This window comes from Ctenocephalides felis, unplaced genomic scaffold (genome assembly GCF_003426905.1).
Source record: "Ctenocephalides felis isolate EL2017-DRISC unplaced genomic scaffold, ASM342690v1 CF-g0.4_SCAFFOLD_01170, whole genome shotgun sequence".
Classification (NCBI taxonomy): Eukaryota; Metazoa; Arthropoda; class Insecta; order Siphonaptera; family Pulicidae; genus Ctenocephalides; species Ctenocephalides felis.
In genome coordinates this window covers 50,385,592-50,409,127 of record NW_020537324.1, presented here as the reverse complement: position 1 = coordinate 50,409,127, position 23,536 = coordinate 50,385,592, and the positions used below count along the sequence as shown (strand labels likewise).

Genomic DNA, 23,536 nt, shown 5'->3' with positions numbered 1-23,536 from the left:
GCATATAATTGTTTAACAGTTACAGTATCAATTACAACTCGTCGAACCCATACTCAAAATCATCAAATTAATAGTTGTAACCAAATTAGCAATGCACTTAAAACAAATACTGAAAAATAATAAATATCTTCTGTAGGTATTACAGTACAGTAAGAGCGGAAAAGAGCATAATTATTGAAATTAAGGATTTTAGTGTAACACATTACCCATATACACATTTATAGAAAATTTCAAATTTGCATAACATTTATTACTTAATTGAATATTAATGTTTTAGTATCATTTAAATTCTATGTATGTCTTTTCATATATCTACTTTAATTACTTCTGGCAAACTTTATAGTAAACGTGTAGAGAAATGAGTCCTAATTTAAATATTGTTGAATATGCATTGTGGTATTAAATGGCAGATCAAAATACTCAATAAATTGAATAATACATTTTAGACCCAAATTTCACTACACACACCAAATTTTTTTGTAGATATATCGAGTAATTATTTAAAAAGCACATGCAGAATTATCCACATTACAACATACATTTTGCAAACCAACAAAATTCACATACTTGAATTTTTCTGACTGCTAGATAAACCCATTTTTACATAAATTTACATAATTATTTGAACATAAATGCCATGAATAATCAGCGATTTGAGTACATAGCATTCCTTAATGATATAATAGCTTTGCAATGATATATCATACTCTAAGAATAAATATATCACAACTGTATCAACTGTTTTAGAATTAGACCTTGCAAATATTACTAGATATCGGTATTATGTCACTTTGCTTGTTAAATAAGAATTAGCCTTATTCATTCAATTTAAGCTTTGGTATCACAAACTTAACGATTTACATGATTTTCTTTAAACTAAGGTTTACAAGAAACTAGAAAATATAATACAGGCTTAAGACAGTTTTACATTATTATTTATAGTTTGTGTGGTTAGCATAGAGAATACTGAAAATTTAGTACTCAAAATAGCAAAAGATTACAAAATATTAGATTTTTGTGAATATTTGTATATATATATATATATATATATATATATTATATATATAATATATATATATATATATGTTCAATAGATAAGTCTTGGATTTTTTCAATATATTGATTGTTTCTTTTCCAAACAGTAAATCCAATAATAAAAAACAGTTTGTTTTTTGAAGATGTTTAATAACGAAGTTTCGGAACTAGATACGTTCCATCATCAGGTTTATTCTGTCAAAGACAATTATTATTAAACTATTGACTAATATTAATTAATGATTATTACAGATTATTTAGAAAAATTATAAAAGAATGGATTATGTACCAGTGTAAAGAGTAAAGAAAAGTATCTAAAAAAGGTTTTATATAAAATTGAGAAGCAAAAATTATTTACTTGTAATAATTTATATATCCATATCATGATATGGATATATAAATTATTACAGGTAAATATCATGATATGGATATATAAATTATTACAGGTAAATAATTTTTGCTTCTCAATTTCATATAAAACCTTTTTTAGATACTTTTCTTTTCTCTTTACACTGGTACATAATCCATTCTTTTATAATTTTTCTAAATAATCTGTAATAACTATCATTAATTAATATTAGTCAATGGTTTATATAAAAAACATTGTCTTTGACAGAATAAACCTGATGATGAAACGTATTTAGTTCGGAAACGTCGTTATTACACATCTTCAAAAAACAAACTGTTTTTTATTATTGCATTTACTGTTCGGAAAAGAAACAATCAATTGATTGTATCAATATATACATATATATATATATATATATATATATATATATATGTTGTGTTAACAATAATCAGCCAAGACTATTACAATATGAATATAAAAAAGATAAAAAATATAATTAAAAAAAAATTGTAATATTACTTCAATTTCAATATCAATGATTAACATGGTTATATTTCGTGACATTTTATCTACAACATATATCTGAGAAAACCAGAATATATATTTTTAATTTTTTTCATAATTTATTATTTAACAACAGTATAACACGATAAATATTTTTATTAATATATATTTTCAAATATTTTATTAATTGAATTATTGAAACTCTTCATTCAGTTACGCAATTGAGTATTATTTAAATTAATGCTATCAAAACAGTAGAATTAATATTAATTCAAAAAGTACATATATACATACAATAGTTTGAGTAAATTACACACTATTATAGATTTAAATATATTACATACATGTAAAGACTAATTTTTTGAATGAATGTTTAGATAGCAGTTTAAGCTTTAGCTTTGACACAGATATTTTGACTTATAAAAAAGGTTAATTTCAAAATGATCGGTATTTATAACATACCTGTTAATTGAAGTAAACTTAATATTACGTACTTATTAAGATAATTGCGATGAATGAAAAAAATATATAATTCAAATTGGAATAATTATTGATGCACCTATTTTTTTTAATATACAAAGTAAAATTGTTGATATATTTACTTTAAACGTTGTTACTTTAATATTATTTTACACATATACTATAGTTAAAATAAAATTAATACTATTACGTACATTTATAGCTCATAATTCATTAAATAATTTTTTAATATTTTAATACCAATAATAAAATAAATGGCACTTAACATACATGCACTCGTTTGCGGCATTTATAAAATAAATTCAGTTTTAGTAGCAATCTAGAAAACGTGAACATTATATTATTTCACAATCAAAAACTATGCAATATATACTTATATTACAAAATAAATGACTTAAAATGCGTTTTTAAATATTTGTTCACAATTAAAAGATTCTAAAATAACTTAATTAGACTCTGTTACATTATGCTTCATAATATTTTTTTTACATGACTGAAAACGATGCAGACAGTAATCATATAGATAACAGGTAAAACAATATCTGCTCCAATATTACTACTAAATAACACTTGCATTTGCTTGCAATTTCTTTCAAGATGGTTTCAAGTACTTTTTATCTTGGTGTTCAAATCAAATATTAAACATTTTATGGCAGAGGAACCGTAACTTGTACATACGTAACAGGAAAGTAGCCAGTGCGTCCATTCACAGAGCCTTCATACCAGTTCTCATCGACTTTGTTCAACAGCATTATTACATCGTTTTCCTAAAATAACATTCTTATATAAATATATATTCCAATTATATAATGGTAACTGGTTATTAAATTTACTGGTACTGCTAATTAAATTCTTTTAATGGAACCTTTCAAGTACTCATACTAACTCTAAATATAATAAATCAGCAAGGCCTTTAATACACGAATAATCTTCTACTTGTTCTCTGAAAGTGGATCAATATCGGCTGATATTGCTAATATTTATAATAATGATGCAAAATACTTGATAAAATATTTCCTCGTCAAAATTGTATTTTTTCTTTCTCAAATAAGTTTTAGAAAATTCAAAGGTGATAGATCAATTTTCTTAAACACTATTTGATTTCTATTTCGAATTTTCATATTCATACTGATATCTTTCTAATTCTTGTGTTTAAAGGTTGTATTCCTAGTTGACAATATATTGCAATAGAAAACCAATAATAGAAAAAAATGTAGTTTTCTATCTTCTTATTGAATCAATTTTTCATCATCTTCATCTAATTTCCGGATTTGTTTTCGTTAACTCTTTTTGGTCTTCAGAAAACCGAAAGAGTAGAATGGTGAAGCATTTAATTTATTAATTACTGCATATCCTATTTTTTGAACCAGAATTTTTTGAACTAGATATCTAGTCCAAATGCCCAAAAAGTTTCCTAAGGAGTTGATAGCACTGCTAACTGATTTCTTTGTGACCACGGAAGGCTAAATTATAACTCGTAGAAAGTGCAGTTAAAATCAATAAGCTTCGAAAGAACTTGGCGCCAAAATCATTTGATTATAGACTCTTTTTCTACATCGAATGTTGAAGGTAACAGCCACTGTTACGTGAATTCGATTCCTGTATACGCAATACAGGAATCGAGATATATTTGATATCAAGGGTCTATATAGTATCTACTAGAGATGGGTAACTCACTCCGGAGTTATCACTCCGATACAACTCCTCCCTCGGAGTGAATCCGAGTGGAGTTGTTTCACAGGATTTGTCATATCAGACTTCCTTAAACTGGTATTAAATCTGTTAACTCGTACAGACATTTAGTGTTTTTGTCGATTTTGCTTTGGGAAGAAAGCGGTTCTCGTAAGGCAGCTTTATGACCTTTTAGGTATAAAAGTCAAAATGATACCATTGTGTATTTTCCAGAAAATACAAAAATGTTACTTTAAATATACAGAACAATGAAATTGTATTCAAATGTGAATAGGTCAAATGTATAATTTATTGAATAGTAAGGAGTCATATTTCTAACTACGACAATCTTTGGCCGTGAATGACGGCAATCAGGAATATACATACCGAAAAATATACGAAACGAAATACATTTATTTAATCTTGTTTTTCCATAGCCTGAAATAACAACACTTTAGAGTACAAAATTTATCAGTGATACCATTAGTGTTTAAGCAGCAAAAAATATTCAGTATTATCTTATTACTTTTACACAATTATATAATTATATTACTACGCTATATAATATTAATTCTCAAATGGAAATAGCAGAAGAAAAATTTTGAAAGCAGAAGTATTATGTTGTGCTTTTATTACAAAGTTTACTACTTAATTTTTATATAAAATTAATCCAAAAAAATCAATTATTTTCTCATCAAAAGGAAAATATTAAATTGAATTTGATTCTCAAGTTTTGCGTTTTTACTTTGGTCAACACTGCTAAAATTACGAGTCACTGAGTCGATCATCTGGTCGACCGAAAAATTTTACAATCCGTCATTTATTTGTGAATTTTTTTAGAAAAATTGTTTTATTGATATTTATCCATAAATTTTTATTTAAAATAATTAATGGTATTTGACAAATCCTTAGATACATAAACAGAGCACTATAGAACACATTTGTTTCGAGTATTTCGGTTTCAAAATTGTCGGAGTCGTGGAGTTGTTTAGCGGATATAACTCCACCATGAAGCGGAGTCAAATCCGAGTAGATCCGGCTTCGCATATAATAAGCCCATCTCTAGTATCTACAATATATTTCCAACTGATCTAAATGTTTTATATTTTCCTAGATGCTCGAAACGCGAATAATCTGCATTATTCACTATTATGCCTATTGAAGATTTAAAGAATAGAAGCAATGTAAGTTCAAGATTTCACGCCAGCCTTAGAAACAGTACAGTCATGTTTTTTTTTTAAATAATGACGGCAATCAGGAATATACATACCGAAAAATATACGGTATGTATATAGTTTTTAAAAAAAAGATCTATTGTAACTACCTTCTAAGAAAGCACCTTTAGTTTTCCAATGCCCATTTTCAATCACGGACCTTTCCACTTAATCATCAGCTAGCTCTTTAAATTTACCTTCGTCTCTTACATATGGCGAAGATACTATATTGTACACTAAATTATAACTCTCTTATTTTAATTTTTATCACTAATATGTTGTGGTAACGAAAAAATAAAAGATACAAATGATCAATTATCAAAATAATCACACCAAGAATACGCAGTCATTAGAGCCCTAAAAACATATCGAATCCTTAATTTCGTAATGAATGCGTTCTAAAATGTATCATCGTCTTTTAGTTTAAAATTATTCGAAATGTATAACGATTAACTTGAAATTGTATTACAGTCTTTAGCTATCTCACTTTGCATTTTAAACAAAACTTTAAAAAATAAAATTTTCAGGTAATTTGTAAATATTTCTGTAGTCGCGGCTTCTAGAATCGTGGGCCCGTAACATTTTGCAAACTTTGCCACCCTATAGTTACGCTTTTCGGTCTGCAGCATAAGACCCGAATTAAATCGACAACATGTTAAAATGTTTTTTTTTTTACTTTTTTAACTTACTGTAGGAGTAAGTTATAGTAACCGTCCAAAAAAAAAATAATTTTGCATACCCTTACGTTTCAAAGGTATAATTAAACTAGTGGGTTATGGCATCATGCCTTAAGGCAAATTGCTGAAACTTCCCGTACCGTAACGAAACGTTCGAGGAATATTAAATATTTTCAAATAGATTATTATAAATTCTGTAATATCGGCTAATATTTATAAGAATCAAATAAACTGAATCAAAAAGTTAAAATTATTCTCTCAAAGTACATAAGTAAGCTTTAGAACTTTAATCAGAATTAAAATTGAAATCTGAATTCAAAAAAAATTTTGGAAAAAAAAATGAAATGAAAATATTCCTGCTTATAAGGATTGGTGCTGATTAGTTTTTGGGAGAGGTCGGTCCAGCCGTTTCGGAGATACAAAGTAAAGAGTGCAGGAATTGGAAATTAAGTTTTTGAGAGAACAGAGCATCCGATTTGAATGATTCAAAAAACATTCGGTAATAACTAGAAGACGTAGTGATTAGTTTTTGACAGACCCAGTCGTTATAGAGATAAGGAGCTAAAAGATTAAAAAATGGCAATTTTTAATAGAACAAAGCATCCGATTCGAATAATTCAAAAAAACGTTTGCTTGTAAAGATACCGTTAGTTTTTGGGGAAGGTTATTTTTTTATTTCAAAATTTGAAAACAACTTTTTTTAGATTTCCAAAAACTTGTCTTAAATGATTCGGATTTTAATTTTAATTCTAGCAAAAATTCTAAAGCTCACTCATATACTTGAAATAAATAATTTTAACTTCACAATTCAGTTTATATAGTTCTTAGAAATATGAGATAAGTTTTCCTTCATTCTCAATCCGTTTGATCAAATTCTCGTGTTTTTTCGTGTAAATATATATAAAAGTTGTCGTGCGATTTATAAGCTCTTATATTTTGTCTATGAAATACGAATAATGAAAGTTACAGTATTTATAATAAAATATTTGAAGGTATTTAATATTCACCAAATATTTCATTACGGTACAGGAAATTCCAGCAATTTGCCTTAAGGCACGATGCCATACACTACTAGTTTAAAAAATAAGTTATTGTATGGTGAACATTGAAATTAGTAGATATAATGCTCAGAACATATTACACAAAATATTAATTTTTATTAAAATTCTGAAATCAGTTTTCGCTAATTCAAAATATTACACTTGTAAAAAAAGAAAAAAAGAAAAAAAACGCTTGGTGATAATACTCTTGATGTTAAATTGAAAATAAATAAATCTTGCTTAATATTTTTCTTAGAACACTTTATGTAATACCGATTTATTAAGATTGACATTATTTTGTTCATTACATGATTTTCGTTAAAATGTATATTTTAGGAGATATTTGCAAAAAAACGAAGAAAAACGCCAAAAATATATGAATCTTTAGTGGCCAGTAACTTGAAAAGTATTAGTTTTTTTGAAAAACTATAAAAGACATTTTTTTTCAAAAGTTATTTTGAAAAAATGTAATTACTCAATTAAGAAGGGGTGTCATCCCCCCGGGGGGTGATGGCGCAACGCGAATTGTTTTCACTTTTGAACTTGAGGGTAAGATGAACCTAATTCCAAAATTTCATTCAATTCGGAGCACAGTAAAAATATTCAGACCTAAAGCGCTCCGTTTACTGCAGTAATGGTTTTATTAGAATGAACATGCTTTTGAAAGACCAAATTAATAAAAAAGCGGTAATAAATCCTTACCTTAAAACCAAGTTCTCCTGGATTTTCAGGTTCGAAATCATATAAAGCAGTACAGCATGGTTGCTTTTTAACTTGCGGCGTTTTAGCTGGAGACCTCATTGGAGACGGTAGCGGCGAAGCTAAAAAAAAATCTATAAGTAAACTGCTTCTTGTTACTTTTCAATTACTATTACTATAATATATACATATAGTCTAAGCAAATAAATGTAATATAAGTAAAGCAGGTAAGCAGCGAAAGTTCTATTAATAATTTTATATTCATTCACACACATATATCTAAATATAAATGTTGATTAAATAAAATACTTCTCAACAAGTTATCATCCATATACTAAAATAGATAGAAAACTGAAATATGTTTTTAAACCAATTTTAATAGATCCATACGTCTCGAATCCCAATTTGACTCTTCTTCAGTGGAACACGAATGCAAAAAATGACATACAAAAACTTGTAAATTCATCAAAGAATAAAACCGCTGAAGGAGAGCCAAATTGGAATTAGAAACGTATGGAAGCATTAAAATTACTTTAAGAAACATATTGTAGTTTTCTTCCTATTTTATTGTCTGGATGAATGCCTGTTAAGAAGTATTGTGCTTAATAACACATTTATCACCATCTGAAAAATTATTATATACCTTTATATACATATATAAATTCGTTTTGTAAAATGTTATTGAACATAGAATTGCTCTTAATTGAAATATTACATGTTCAATTAGAAGCTTTGTTTTACGTCCATAGTAGTAGTAGTAGTAGTATTTTTCGATAAGGATTTTTTATGTATTTCTTTTTTGTTTTTTCATAGGGCAGCAAATATTTACTATGAATGCATACCAACAACGAACAAACAATTGTTTCAAAGATATCAAGATTAAGCTCATACAACTCTCAAGATATAGTTCTGAATCTAATGTAACATATATGTATTAATAGCGTCTACAGATCAAGTGCAACGTTAACATTAACAAAAAAAAACATGTTATTTTTAAACTTTTTAAAGAACAAGTTTGTTTTTATCAGAAAATCCGACTTGCTAATTTTAAGTGTCTACAATTTTTCAAGTCATTTTGAAGTGTTCGATACAAAACTTGCAAAAAGTGTGAGTGAAAGCCAAAATTTTAAACGTTTTCTCAAAAAACGCAGCATCGATTTAAAAAAATTAAAAGCCATTAGGATGAATTTTGATAAGGAATTATTTATCTAGATTAGTTTTTCGCGACGGTCAAACGAGCAATTTCTTCACAATTAGTAGACAAGTGCAAAATTATTCGTCCACGTTTCTCTGAACAAATTCTATAAATTCAAAAACTGTTCACAAAATATCAATTGAAAATCGTGCTGAATAGTTTTCGGTAAAGATCTGCCGGGCAATTTCTTTGTAACTGCTGATTTTTTTTTACGATTTTGATAAAACATTGTATGATAAGAGTTTTTGTTCTTAAAAAACTCTCTGATATATCACAGGCTTACGAATTACGAAGAGATATTTAAAATTGTGGCCGCGTCAAAGTTTGAAAGTTTATCACAATCAAATATCAATTCTCATTGATTAAGTCGATTATTTACATATTTCGGGAAATGTATGCAACTTACATGCACCTCTTTTGAATTTATTAAATTATTTAAAGATAATTTAAAATATCATGTTTTTATTGATGTACGCCTGATTATTACATGGTTAATATTACACACATACTCTGCCAGTAAAGATTTTCAAATAAAAATAGCATTATTTATATCAAAAGCAGATCTAACATGAAGCCCAAATATATTCACAAAGTTGTCAAATGAAACCATAGACCTTACACTAATTGTTAGTGCAAGGTCTATGATTGAAACAGTTATATACATACACACGTACACACATACATACTCATACATATACTTACATATCAAACGTGCATAAATATGATTTAATTTAATAATTTGCCTTTGTGGATGAAATATTCAAAGCAGTACTAATTTCTCATTTCTAATTTTAAAAATATGCAGAAGTATAACTATAATTAAATTTAAAATTAGTAAGCATTAGTACCATACGTGTCTGGGAGGAATCAAATAAGTAACTAGCAAATTCAGATAATTACTGATATATTATTTGGTCCGATCCATGCGAATATATTTACAGTAGCACAAAAAACATGCTAAAAAATTAAACTGATACCCCACATGCTTAAGGAAAAAAGTGCACATTTATTTTACTAAATGAATGTTTACCATTTGCAGACTTTGGAGCCTGCCCGTTCCCTGGGAATAATTCCAACGTGTTTGGCTTATTCACCGGCGATCCGGCGTTGGACGAGCCGCCTGTATAATACCGTAATTAAAATAAATTTCATTTACTAATTGATATCGAATTCGATTACGCATTAATTATAAATTTTTATTTAGCTTAACTTTTCATTGTAATAAATAATCATCTAAGTTGTTTTATTAAGTTTCGAAGTGTATGGAAACAAGTTTAGCTTTAATTTTTTTTCTCTTGAAACACTGAACTAGCACCAGAGAAAGCTCATCGCATCAAAAGTATGTAGGTACTTTTAGTTTTCAAAAATTATAAAAAGATCCTATCTACTACGTTTTATTTTATGTCGTCGTAGTTGCAGGTTACTTTGTTTTAATCCTTTCGCAACGGCTCGGTTTTCCGTAGCAGTGACACTGCTGTACGAGCCGGCAAGCCGCCCAAGTATTTATTGCACGACATATATTAAAATTTTCCAATGATTATCAATAGGAATATCTTAAAATAAAAAATAACACTTCTAAATGATTAAAATTTTCAATATTAAGTCAGTATTCTCAATTATTTAACTCAGAGTAATAAATCTTGAAGCAAAAGTCGACACACTAGATATCACTTCACTCAATAAGTCCGTAGGATAACTAAGAAAAACCAAATTTTTTGGCAAAATTCTTTTTTTTTATTCAATATAGTTTTCTTCGAAGACGATATACCGATTATAGCGAACTTCAAACTTTCAGGAACCATTTTTGTAGTACGATTTGTTCTTTACCACAAACTTCCACAGCGAGATCTCTCTTTTGAGATCTGTGAATGGTATATGGTCTCTGGGAAACAGTTCTAGATAATATAATGAGTGGGAAAACAATTCAGAGCCCAATTCGTGTTTTTTGCCACTGTTTTCACGGATTTGTGACGTGGTGCGATGTCCTGATAAAGCAGCACGGTTTTCTTTTTCAAATGGAGCCGTTTTTCCGATTTTGATCTTCAAATGTTCCAATAACTTTGTACAATAGTCACTATTGATGGTTTGGTCTTCCTCAAAATATTTGATGAAGATCATTTATTGCAAATACCAAAAAATTGACGCCATACCCTTGCCAGATGCTTGTTTGCATTTCTTCTCGTCTCTAGTCCGCATAGCTGACTGTCTATTCAACTCCGGAGTTCAGTGGTGAAGCCAGGTCATATCCATGGTGACATATTGATGCAAAAAATCAGTTTTATTTCGATTAAATAGCTCCAAATATTCTTACGAATCATCAATTCGCTATGCTGTTGGTCAAATGTGAGTTCTCCACCATTTGCCTCGATTTGGCGCAGTCAGTTTTGCGCAAGCACAGATAACACTTATCAAGCGATTCTTTGACAGCAATAGTATTTTTACCCATCGAAAAGCAATGATAAATCATCCCACGAAATTGCTTTAAATTCATGGTTCCGAAAAACTCAAAAGTAGCGTCACTTGAACCTCTGTAACTTGTAAAGTAATCGTCGGATTGTCATGAAATTTAGACATATATCTTCTTGAAGCTGTTACTTTCTACAAATCATATAGAAGATTACATAGCTACATCATCTATGTGTTATCCTACGGACTTATTGAGTGACGTAATATGTCTATAGTGACACTCATACACGCAGATCGCCTGCGATTAAAGTACTAAAATTTAAATTATGTTCGTAAACCTGCAATAATGCTTAAAATTTTGTTCAGTGTTAGAGTGAAAGAAAAAAATATCTATTTTAATATCTGGTATATGGTAGAGAATTACTTCCAATTTTGAAAGAAATATGATATTCACGTAATATGTAAGGCTTAAAAGCACGAGAAAAAGTGTTATAATAAATTTTCTTACGTTAATTTAATATACCAAGAAACAAAACCTAGAAATATTACAACATACCATATGTCCTTTTAGGCTTCAAATTGAATTCGTTCAACTGCCTTATAATCATTAAAATAGTACATTTGACTTCTGGACTAACAAGACATACTCAACAACACAACAAGTAATGATACTTTTTGGAACAAAACTAATATCAAATGTGAAAATATTAGTGCCGATGATAATATAATCATTTTTACTATATAAAAAAAATCTTGTTTATGAAATATGAATAAATATCATTAGTTAGTCATTAGTTTATCAAAGTAAAGGTTATCGAGTACTAAATTGTTAAAATATAAATTCATTTATATTGTTTATTATTAAGTTTAACATTTTCTGCTATGTTTTAATAATGTTTAACAAGCGCTTGTATTTTGAATAAGCCAAATAGCAAAAGTGCTTTGCTGATAAGATTTTTTAAAAATAGTGTTCATGATTCCCTCTATTGATAAAACAAAACAGAACAAATCACCAACCTCAAACAAAGCTTTGTAAAATATAAAATAGAACTACAAGATATCCAAAAAATAAGCAAAAAATAAATGAGAAATAAGTAGTAATAGTTAATCTCACACATATACCATACAATGATTGCTTTATAAATTCAATAAATTTTTTACACCTCATTTAAATTGCGTTTCTGCTTATATGCATTATGCAGAAAAGATTTGAGAAACTAAAACATACTCTTAATGCTTTAAAAATTCCTCAACGTCAGAAACCGTCACCTTTTCAAAGAGTTCAAGTTTTACTATTTCTCATGAAAAATTATATTCGTCTACACTCGTAATTAAAAAAAAAGTGTATTGCTGTTAAATTTGTCGTTCAACTTTTAAGAACACTTATGTAAATTACTAACTTATTTCTGTTTTATTTTGTTTCTTCGCCAAATTTCAAATAATTTTGGCAATGATTGATTTTTGTATGTACAAAACTGTTCCGGACAGCATTGACCATAAAACTTCTTATTTCGCAGTATAAATAAAGCAGTTTTGGTGACATAATATCCACATTACTATAAAAGTATATTTATAAAATCATAGTTTATAGCAATACTATTAAAGTGCAGGGATATATATATATATATATATATATATATATATATATATATATATATGGAAACTGTGATATCCACAAATTTGAATTTTACAATCAGTAGGATATATACAGATACTACTACATAGACCATTCAAACACAATTAAAATAAATTATATTAAACACACAATGAACCTGACAATATGATGAATAAAACAAAATAAAAAATAACTGATTAAATCCAAATCGTTAGTCAATTTTGAGTTTTGAAAGTAAAAATGATTAACTGTAATATAATAAATATTAAACTAAAACATGTGAATTGATTAATTATAAAATCAATTATTTTCAAAATGATTTGTCAAATAAATTTAGAATAGCATTAATAAAACGTAATATCAAAATTGATAAAATTATATCAATATAATAAATTAATTTAAAAAAATTAGATATGGCCGATTAGATGCCCAATAATATATGTTCTATTCATCATAAATGTAACCGTCGGTTCAAAAATAAAATTAAAAACTAAACTCAAATAAAAATAAATTAAAACAACTAAAAATAAACAAACCTGTCGTCCATGGATCATGAACATTATTTTTACTCTTAGCCTGGTATGGCGGTGGCATTTGAAATGCGTCCCATCCATTCATTAAATCATTATTTGTCGAGTTGTTATAATTATTCTTATTGTTTGAAAAGCCATTACTACCGTTGCTATTGGAATTATTAATGATACTAGGATTGAAACCAATTATCCTATGAGATCCTGTCGTCATTTGTGTATTTCTTATGTTATTCTGATTAGAAATATTACTCGAGGAAGACGTAAATCTCTGACTGCTATTGTTTTGATTATTTTGTGTGCTATTGAACAATGAAATATTATTAGATGAGCCGTAGGGATTAGAAAGGGAACCGGAGGAGGGCGTGTGTCTCCCACCATTTACACCACCTTCTAAAACGCCTTCGATGTGCAAATCCGCTAGAGTTTTCGGCACAAACTCCATCTTCGGTCGGCTTGCTGCTTCCTCTTTTCTGAAAAAAGAAAGATTCATTTTTAAATAAATCTAACATATTAGGTCATAATATAGAATTACATTCTGATAGTAGGAAAATTTCGTAGCATTAACCACTTAATGCTTACGGCCGAGCTCAGTTAGTTCGGTCATAGGAATTTTTAAACTGATCGGAACTTGTTGAACGATCGGATCATCAAAAGAAATTTATAAAAAATGTGTTTTATTTTACTATATATATTAATGTAAACAAATTTCATTAACTTCAATACTTCAAATATAATTACAATTACATCGATTCCTTCATTTGTTATTATAAACTAAACTACACTTTTCTTTTTATCTTGCATGTATAGTAATAGCATTCTAAATACATTGCAATAATAAGAAAAATATGATTAGTTTTTTTCAGCTTTGCATTAAGTGGTTAATTATACACCCAGTTATGTGATGTTCGATATAGGCCATTATATAGGCTGCAAAATAAGCAGCTTATGCATATTTATATAAGTCTTTTGTATTTCTGTATATAATTTCTATGTTGTCTAGTGAAAACAAAAGATCTGTGAACATCAATGTATATTAAACGAAATATTGTGTATTTTTCTAGAAAATAAAATAATTTTACTTCGAACAGAGTGTGTCATACATGTACTAGCTAATTATGAGGAACTCGTATTAAAACAGTTATCGTCAGAGATTAATTCATACAACCTATTAAAAAAAGTTCATTGGTGGTAACGAGCCCAATCAAATTTAAAATAATAAACCTTTCATGTTTGTAACAAACTCACAGTGTTAGATATTAAGCGACCTCTACTATTTTAGTCACTATTATGATATTAACGCCCTTATAATATCAACAACTTCAGGTGGTATGTTTTTCCAACAATATTGAACAAATTTGCCGCCAAATGAACAAATTTAATGTTTGAAAACGTCATGAAAAATAAAATACAAAAGTGTAATCAAACTATTCTTAAAATATATAAATACCAATTTCCCAGTTATTTTAAATATAACAATGTTCGAGTTGAACTACAAGAAAAAAGAAACATTTTACATACTTTTCTAGAAGAGTTTCTGTTAAATTCTTTAATATCTCTGTGCACTGCTGATGGTAGTCCAAAAGTCCTTCAGCAAACGTTGCTAATTGTGAAACTTGTTCTACCTGGGTAATATTAAATATATTTTTTTAATCATTTGCGATTATACAAGATACAACGTGGGATTCATTGGAATCTATTTCAATAATGCTTTAAGCAGTAATATTGATACAATTTTAAATTTTAGAAAAATAATAATTATTGAAGGTGATTATTGTTTACATTACAATTTGAGTACGGATAGCAAAAACTTACATCGTTTTCAAGTAGATTGAACATTCCAACTTGCGCAAGGTGCAAGGACTCCGCAAATTTATCCTCCGCTTGGCGAATTTCATCATCTGTAATATGAGATCCTGTGTTGACGACATTTATGGCCCAGGCATGTCAAAGTGTCATGTGTGAAAACAAAGCAGCATGTCCATTGGCATATCATAAATTAAATCAAGATACATGAAAAAAATAAAGAAAAATAACCATATCAGCATTCACTATCAATAAATGAATTAATTACAAAAATGAAAAAAAAACATAACATGTGTCTATCAATTATAAAATAGTGTTACAAGCTGTATGCAAAATAAAGGTAAACATCCAAAATATTTCACAAAGCAAATAAACATAAATTGTAATTTCAAACTCAGTAAAGCATCCAATTTTAAAAGCAAAAAACTACTGCATGTTTTGTAATGTTAAAATGTCATTCTACAATTTTTCAATGCTAAAATCTAATATCAGCAGTTATAAATTTTGCATACTTCAATGCATTTAAAATCACCTTTACGCATTTAAATTCATAGAAGAAAATATTTCCTATATAAGTCCACGGTCTTGAAACTTCGAAAATAATGCATAACAAAATTCAAAATATTACCATTGCGGGTATGTTCATGAAACTTAACCTTACATACCAAAAGTAAAGCAAGAAATATAAAAGAATGATTTAATAAAACATGAAACAGTAAATAAATTAACAATAAAATATGTATGTCTTTATAAATATATAAATATTGAACTTAATGTATATGGCGGCATCTTTAGTTTCACAAAAATTTTAATTTAAAATAAAAAAAAAACGTCTTGATAAATTTATAAATCGCTAAGTACACATTGCGTATACTTCATGTCTTCATTATAAAACCGTAATTGTAAGAAGTGGTTTGCATCATACCAAAGACTATTTAATGCTACTGTAAAATGGTCGAACCTACAAAAAAGCTTTCAACATATTTTCTGCAAAAATATTTTTTGGAATATCATATATAAATTGCTAACTACATTCAAGTTTCCATAAAAAATCAAGGCTCAGGCTACAAAAATATTCCTAAATTCGTTTAAATTCAAATCATGTTTCAAGAAGATATTTATTGAATCAATTACGATAATCTCGGACATACCATTTGCGGCATGCCCACTTCTAGAAGGACTCGAATAAGGACTTCGCGCTAGATTGTTAAAAATATTATTAAAGTTGTTTAATCAGCTATGAAATTAAAATAAAAATCTCAGCCAGTATAATGAACATTTCTATTAAATAATCATCAAACACAAAAATATCTATTGAAAATAAACGTGATTCAAATGTTTTCTTAAAAATAACAAAAATTTTTAAATGACGAAAAAATTCAGTAGCAAAAATGTATAAAAAATAAAGTAACTGAGTAGTAAAAATTGGTTTAAATTAGTGTATTAGGTAAGTATTAAGGGTTTAACACTAATAAATTAAACTAATAATGTGTATAGGAAAGTTAGATTATTACCTTTAGCTTGCCTTCTCCTTTTGCAATCAAAATCTAGTCTCCGACCTTGTAGTTTTTTCCTGTGATGCTATATTTTTAATATAAAAAATATAAGAGAAAATGATTTAATGAAATTAAAAACACGACTACTATAATGGATACATACCATAACCTCTTTAAGATCTTTGGTTTGTAAGTGATGTAAAGGTTCTAGGAAATTTTGTTTAATATTATCGTCAAGTGAATATTTAACGTCTGCCATCTGTTTGAGGGCTTCACCCATTTCAATGAGCGCCAATGCTGGAAATAGATTAAATAATATTTAATATATATTAATAATATTTACGCAAAAATTAGTAGGTATTTAAGTGAACATTATTCATGATAAATGGAAATTATAAAATATTTTTAACGAAGCAAACATGGGGTTCAAAAAAAAGTTGGCAGCCATTGTCTCGAAGCTTTCGAAAAGCATGTATTTTTGAAAATTAATTTTAAAGCTACATAATGTTTTTAAAAAGCTGGACTGAAAAAAGATAAGAATTTATGCAGTAAGCTTGGTTAAATCTATTTATGAAACCAATATATTGTAACAGATAAATACAGAAATGATGATTTTCCAACTGACAAATATAATACAAAAATCATGTTGTTTACAGTGTATTTCTATAAAATATTCTTGAACTAGTTACAGTGAATATTATTGTTCCCATGTCTATTACTTCTACCAATCAATATCATTATTAATTAATATAACTTCATTATGGCATTATCGAATCGTTTGCTAAAAAAAGTTATTAATGGTAAAAATATGATATGAAGCAAAAATCTGAAGCCAAAAGTATACAGTAAATTTTTTATCTCGTCACATAAGAAGACAGAATTTAAGTAAAACAAAAAAATTTATGTAGTAAAAATATATTGAATATATTTACTATATATATATATATATATATATATATATATATATTAATAATTATTGAATATATAAAAATATATTCATAGTAAATATATTCAATATATTTTTACTACATAAAGTTTTGTTTTAATTTGATTTTATACTTATGATTTATATATAAAAAATGTTATGAAAAATATGTAATACTAGCACATATTTCACAAAAAAAAGATTTTTTTTTCGTCAGGGGTGCTTAAAGTTTCATTTAATCCATAGTATTTCCAACATATGTGTTTCTTACCAAAAACTGTATCATCGCCAAGTTTCTTTCCATATGTCAACATGCAATCTCCCAACACCCCTTCTGGTTGGGGATATGTATTTGTTTTTGCCTGCCCTGACAATTTTGAAATGCCCTTAACAGCTGCCATTTTTGCTCTAGCATTTGGATTTGGTTGTAAATATTCTTTGGTTTTTAGCTGAAGCTCTTCAACTAATTCAACTGTGACGTCCGTTTTCTAGGCGAAAATAATTATTTAAAACTTATGCAATTTAAGATATTTAAATATTTACATTTGTCGTTATGTAAAATGATTTTCTAGAAACGATCAGAACATAGTTGCAATAATGTATTATATATGTTAATGTAACACTCGACTAATTTTGTACATTTAATTATTATATTATATATGTTTTCTATATTTCATGTTTTAAAGTTACGAAATCATTTTTTCAAATATTAATTTACTGAAAAAAGTTAAGCTATGGAAGAACTCACCCTTTCCATGTCCATAAAATCCAAATCCAATTTGGTGCCTTCCGCACCGCCCATTTTTTCTGTGACATACTGCAACAAAGTAAAAAAAAATTAATGACTAAATATAAATATGTCTCTTAAATGTATCAATGTTTAATCGTGTGTATTTGAAAGTACACCCATAAATGCACCATATAGTTATCTCCAATACGGTATTGAAAAGACATTATATAAATCTATTACAAATAAGTCAAGGTTGCTCTTGCATTCAAATTCCATGCGTTCTGCACAGATGAAACATTTGAAAACTTTTGGTATCCAATACAAATTCTAACTTGTTGTAAGTGGCATTTTGCTTTGGAGTAAGTTGGAAAAACTACCCGATATGCCAATAGCAACTTTGAAAATTCTAAAGATAGAATTTTGAAGTTTTGACACAATCATTCATTATTCCACCCATGAATGAATTTTCATAACTAAACCACTTTTCGTAAGGCTATGACGACTCATTATGGTCAACATGACTGAATTTTATAACTAAACCAAACATGAATAAATTTTCATAACCAAACCACTTTTCGTAGGGCTACAATATTTGGGTATATTTGTTAGGATCATGATTTCTATCATCATATAATTATAATTATAATTATACAGAAACGTCCTGGAAAATCTTTACCCAAGAACTGATCATCATGGCTTCCAACAGATATTATTAACTTCCCGAAGGAGAAGTTTATGTTTTCATCAAAAAATCCGATTCTCTAATTTTATGTTTTCTCGACGTTTCAAGCCATTCTGAATCGAATGAGACCAAATTTGGAAAAAGTATGTGTGTGTGTGTGTGTATGTGAACAGATTTTTTGCCGTAAATCGACGTTTTCTCGAAACGGCTGGGCCGATTTCAAAAATTTAAAAGCTATTCGATGTATCTCGACGAGAACTATTGTTTGTCAGTTTCATGCGGCGATCGGCCAAGCCGTTTCTTTATAAATCGCAGAAAAGTGAAAAATTTTTCGTCTACGTTTTAACCCGCAATTCTGAATCGATTTTGAAAATTCAAAAACCGTTCGAAAGATATTGGTTGGGAATCGTGCTGATTAGTTTTTGGTAGAGATCGGCCGGGCCGTTTTCTTGTAATAAAGTTAAAAAAAAAATCGACGATTTTTATGATTATTTTTTTGACGGTAGATACCATAGTCTTCTAGATCATACTAAAATATTACGGCCCTACGACAACTGGTTCAGCTTTAAAAATTCGTCAAAGTTTGCAAAAATTGGTATCGTTTTTTTGGCATTTGTCAAAATTAGACTTTTGATCGACGTTTTCTCAAAAACGCCTGAACCGATTTAAGAAATTTAAAAGCCATTTGATGTATTTCGGTGAGGACTATCGTTGGTCAGTTTTGTGCGACGATCTGCCAAGCCGTTTCTTTGCAATTTGAAAAAAAATTGTTAAACTTTTCGTCCACATTTAAGCTCATCCTACCGAACCGATTTAAAAAAATCAAAAACTGTTCGAAAGATATTAGTTGGGAGTGGTGCTGATTAATTTTAGGTAAAAATCTACCGAGCAGTTTTCTTGTAATTAACTGTTGAAAAAAAGTGTTAAACTTTTCGTCCACATTTAAGCTCATCCTACCGAACCGACTTTAAAAAATCAAAAACTGTTCGAAAGATATTAGTTGGGAGTGGTGCTGATTAATTTTAGGTGAAAATCTACCGAGCCGTTTTCTTGTAATTAACTGTTGAAAAAAAGTGTTAAACTTTTTAGTCCACATGTAAGCTCATCTTACCGAACCGACTTTAAAAAGTCAAAAACTGTTCGAAAGATATTAGTTGGGAGTGGTGCTGATTAATTTTAGGTGAAAATCTACCGAGCCCTTTTCTTGTAATTAACTGTTGAAAAAAAAATTTAAGCCGATTTTCATGGAACTTTTTTTGGCGATATACATTATGGTCTTATAGAACTTACTGTAATATTATGGCCTTACGACAAGTAGTTTAATTTTAAAAATTCGTCAAACTTTGCTAAAATTATTATCGTTCTGTTTAAAGTAGAATTGATGAAGTATATTATTTACACGTTTTTTTGATTAAGTCGATTATTTACACATATCGGGAAGTTCATGTAACTTGCCTCAAGGCTAAATACCAAACCAACTAGTTTGATAGAATCTTTAGGTGCAGCCGATTCAAAAGACAAATTTTGACTCACATACATATACACATAGCTTTTTCCAATTATGATGTCAAACGATTTAGAATGACGTGAAAAAAACTAAAATTAGCAAATTGGATTTTCTGGCAAAAAAGTACTCTAAAAATATTTTGCATCATAAATTAAATGCGTATAATATAGTTTATGCGTATCTAGAATATTAAGTTTTAGACTTTTAGATAAAGTCGAAGACATTCCAAAAAATTTATAATCATTTAATCTAATTTCTATATTTTTTATAAAATACCGCATTATATTTGTTTACAATATAATTAATTATAAAGAAACAAAGGATATGAGATTATTCTCTTTATAATATAATATAAAGGTCTTTGTAATTATAGAGATCTTCCATTGCGTAATGGTCTTACGCGCGGACACATTTGGACGCGGGTTGAGTTTGAACCCCGCTCTGGGCAGCCTAACATCGGGTAGCAGCGATGTCCATTTTCACTTGACAATATATAATATAATATATATTAGGCAAAATTATAATTATATAATTAACAACTTGAAATATATAATTCCTATTTAATTAATATAAGTAGAGAATATTTCTTTTAACAAATTCACATTTATTTTTGAAAATCTTCATTTAAATTTTTATATTTTAGAATATTTCGGACTCTGAAAATTATAAAAAAAATATTTAAAAAATGTAAAAATAAATATTTTGAAAATTTTGAAAAACTGAATTAAATAAAATAACATAAAATAAGATTTACTATGCTGATTTATAATTTATAATACTTGTATAATTTATAATATTTGACTAAAATATACTTTTAGATTATTATTAAAATCTGTTTATACTTTCATATTTTAATTGAAATTAAAACGAGCCAACAAACGATAACTCTATTCCATTTCCTTCAAGAAAATCGTTATCATAAAATGTATAATATCTTCCATCACTTCACCATTAACAAGTGGCTGGTTGGTTTATATTCATAACGAGTAGAGGAATAAACCATAAATCCGATAGCGACGCTTGTATTAAGCTTTGTAAAACAGGAACATCGATAGCAGTCAGCCCCGTGACCCATTTAGAGCACGTGTAGAGGGAGCATCCTATTTAGGTCACGGCCATCGTTTGGCATGACATGATGCCAGATCTCTTGCTTTCACTGGATTTCCGATTTCCGATTTTCGAAAAATGATATATCAATGCTTTTATCATAAGCGGAAGAAATAAATGGTTTAAATGTCACTACTCACTCATTCATTCATCACATATTTGAATTATGACAGGTCATGAACTATTTTAGCTGTTTTTAACTATAAACTGTGCCAAGTTTTTTAAAGTAAGATATAATTTTTATCCAATGAAAGTCTCACATAATAATAAAGGCAATCATTATGTGTAGTTTATGTTTAGAGTCTCAATTTGACTCTTTTTCTTTGACTATTCTCTTTTCTCTCTTCAACTTTTTTATAGTTTTGTTTTTGTCCATTGAAAAAGAGTCAAAATACGGAACGAACCGTATGGAAAACGATTAAGGTTATTTTTAGGAACATAATTTAGTTTCCTTTCTATTTTTATTATCAGTATGAATGTGTGTTCAGGATATGTTTTGTTTTATCAACATATTTATAACCACCTGAAAAAATAGTACAAAATTATATATATCTAAAACTATTCACAACGATTCCCAAATGATACATGTAGAATAGATTTAGAATTTTACAATTTACCGGTTCACAATTTGGGCTATAACGTAGACAAAAAAATGCACTTTTATTTAATAAAATTTACAGAATGGCTTTTGAATGTTTGAAATCGGATTGCCCATTTTTTAAAAAATGCCGACTCAAAGTGAAATTTTGACTCGTGCCAAAAAGCGCTTCTAGATTTTTTAAAACTTCGATGATTTTTTGAAAAATTACCACTTGTTGTAGAGTGGAATTAGTATTTTCTTTAAGATCATGATCTCTATCCTCAGGAAAAAATTTATAAAAATCACCAAAAAAAAAAAAAAATACGAAGAAACGACACGACCAAACTTTGCAAAAGTAATCAGTACCACTCCCAAATGCTATCTTTCGACCAATGTTAGAATTTTTAAAATCGATGCAGGATTTTAGGCTAAAACATGAATAATTTTTTTTACGCTAATTTCTGCTAATTACAAAGAAATGGCTTGGCCGATCGTCGCACAACATTGATAAACGCTAGTCCTTATTGAGTTACATATCATGGCTTTTAAATTTTCTAAATCGTTTTATCAGTTTTCAAGAAAACGCCTGCAAAATACCAAAAATTGGCTCACATACACTCAAACGATTCAGAATGATTTAAAACGTCGAAAAAAAATTTAATAGGTAGCAAGTCCAATTTTTTAGTGTAAAACTCCTTTCAAAAAGTAAAAAACTGTATACTGATATTTTTGGAATTATATTATTTGGAAAGTCGGCCAAATATGCTCGTACGCAGGCGGCCATATACGCAGACACGGTCCAGAGCAGTTAGATTGATGTTCGGTTTTGTTACAATGACAATGTGATATTAAAAAATATTTCGGAACGAGAATATAGACAGTATCGAGAGTACTGTTGATTTTGGAATTTTTCCATTTCTAGACATTTCCATTTTTAGACTATACAATAGTAAAGTAAATAAGTTTTCTAAATATTGGGTAAAACATTCCTTGGATGATGTTGAAAGCTTTCTGCGTAGTCTTTGCGGTTTACCAAAATTTAATTAAGTAAAGTTTGCTTGTTAACACTCAGCGATACCATTCCTTTGATTAAGTATTTCAAATCTGCATCTACGCCTTACTAATGACAGATCTCTTGTGCGGATACTTCTGTGGACATTTGTATTATATTTGCTCTTGATAGTATCTGAAGTTAGCTATGTATTCCATTCGTCGCCGCCGATTTAAATCCTGGTCTATAGTCACATTTGAAAAGGAAAAGTAATTAGTCTATGATCAGTATTAGTTC

At 28.2% G+C, this 23,536-nt stretch overlaps 1 protein-coding gene across 2 annotated transcripts; it reads right to left on the bottom strand.

Moving 5' to 3' along the window:
* Window positions 1–2,830: 2,830 nt before the first annotated feature.
* LOC113365969 (endophilin-A-like) lies at window positions 2,831–18,454 on the bottom strand. Of its 2 annotated transcripts, XM_026607512.1 has the most exons (10): window positions 18,391–18,454; window positions 17,914–18,130; window positions 16,881–17,014; window positions 16,736–16,802; window positions 15,231–15,316; window positions 14,937–15,040; window positions 13,422–13,888; window positions 9,895–9,984; window positions 7,673–7,791; window positions 2,831–3,135 (listed from the first exon to the last, which is right to left on the bottom strand). In XM_026607512.1, exons 1-10 carry the CDS (start codon window positions 18,442–18,444, stop codon window positions 3,016–3,018), a joined length of 1,458 nt encoding a protein of 485 aa, XP_026463297.1. In that variant the 5' UTR covers window positions 18,445–18,454; the 3' UTR covers window positions 2,831–3,015. The 2 variants fall into 2 exon arrangements, with proteins under 2 accessions (XP_026463297.1, XP_026463298.1); XM_026607513.1 differs by lacking the exon at window positions 9,895–9,984 and having other exon boundaries at window positions 15,231–15,331.
* Window positions 18,455–23,536: the final 5,082 nt, after the last annotated feature.

Coding starts and splice junctions, on each gene's coding strand:
- LOC113365969 (XM_026607512.1), bottom strand. CDS start 18,444: ATGGGCGGTGCGGAAGGCACCAAATTGGATTTGGATTTTATGGACATG. Junction 15,041..15,230: donor TCAATCTACTTGAAAACGAT/GTAAGTTTTTGC, acceptor AATATTACCCAG/GTAGAACAAGTTTCACAATT. Junction 9,985..13,421: donor TCATGATCCATGGACGACAG/GTTTGTTTATTT, acceptor GGTATTATACAG/GCGGCTCGTCCAACGCCGGA.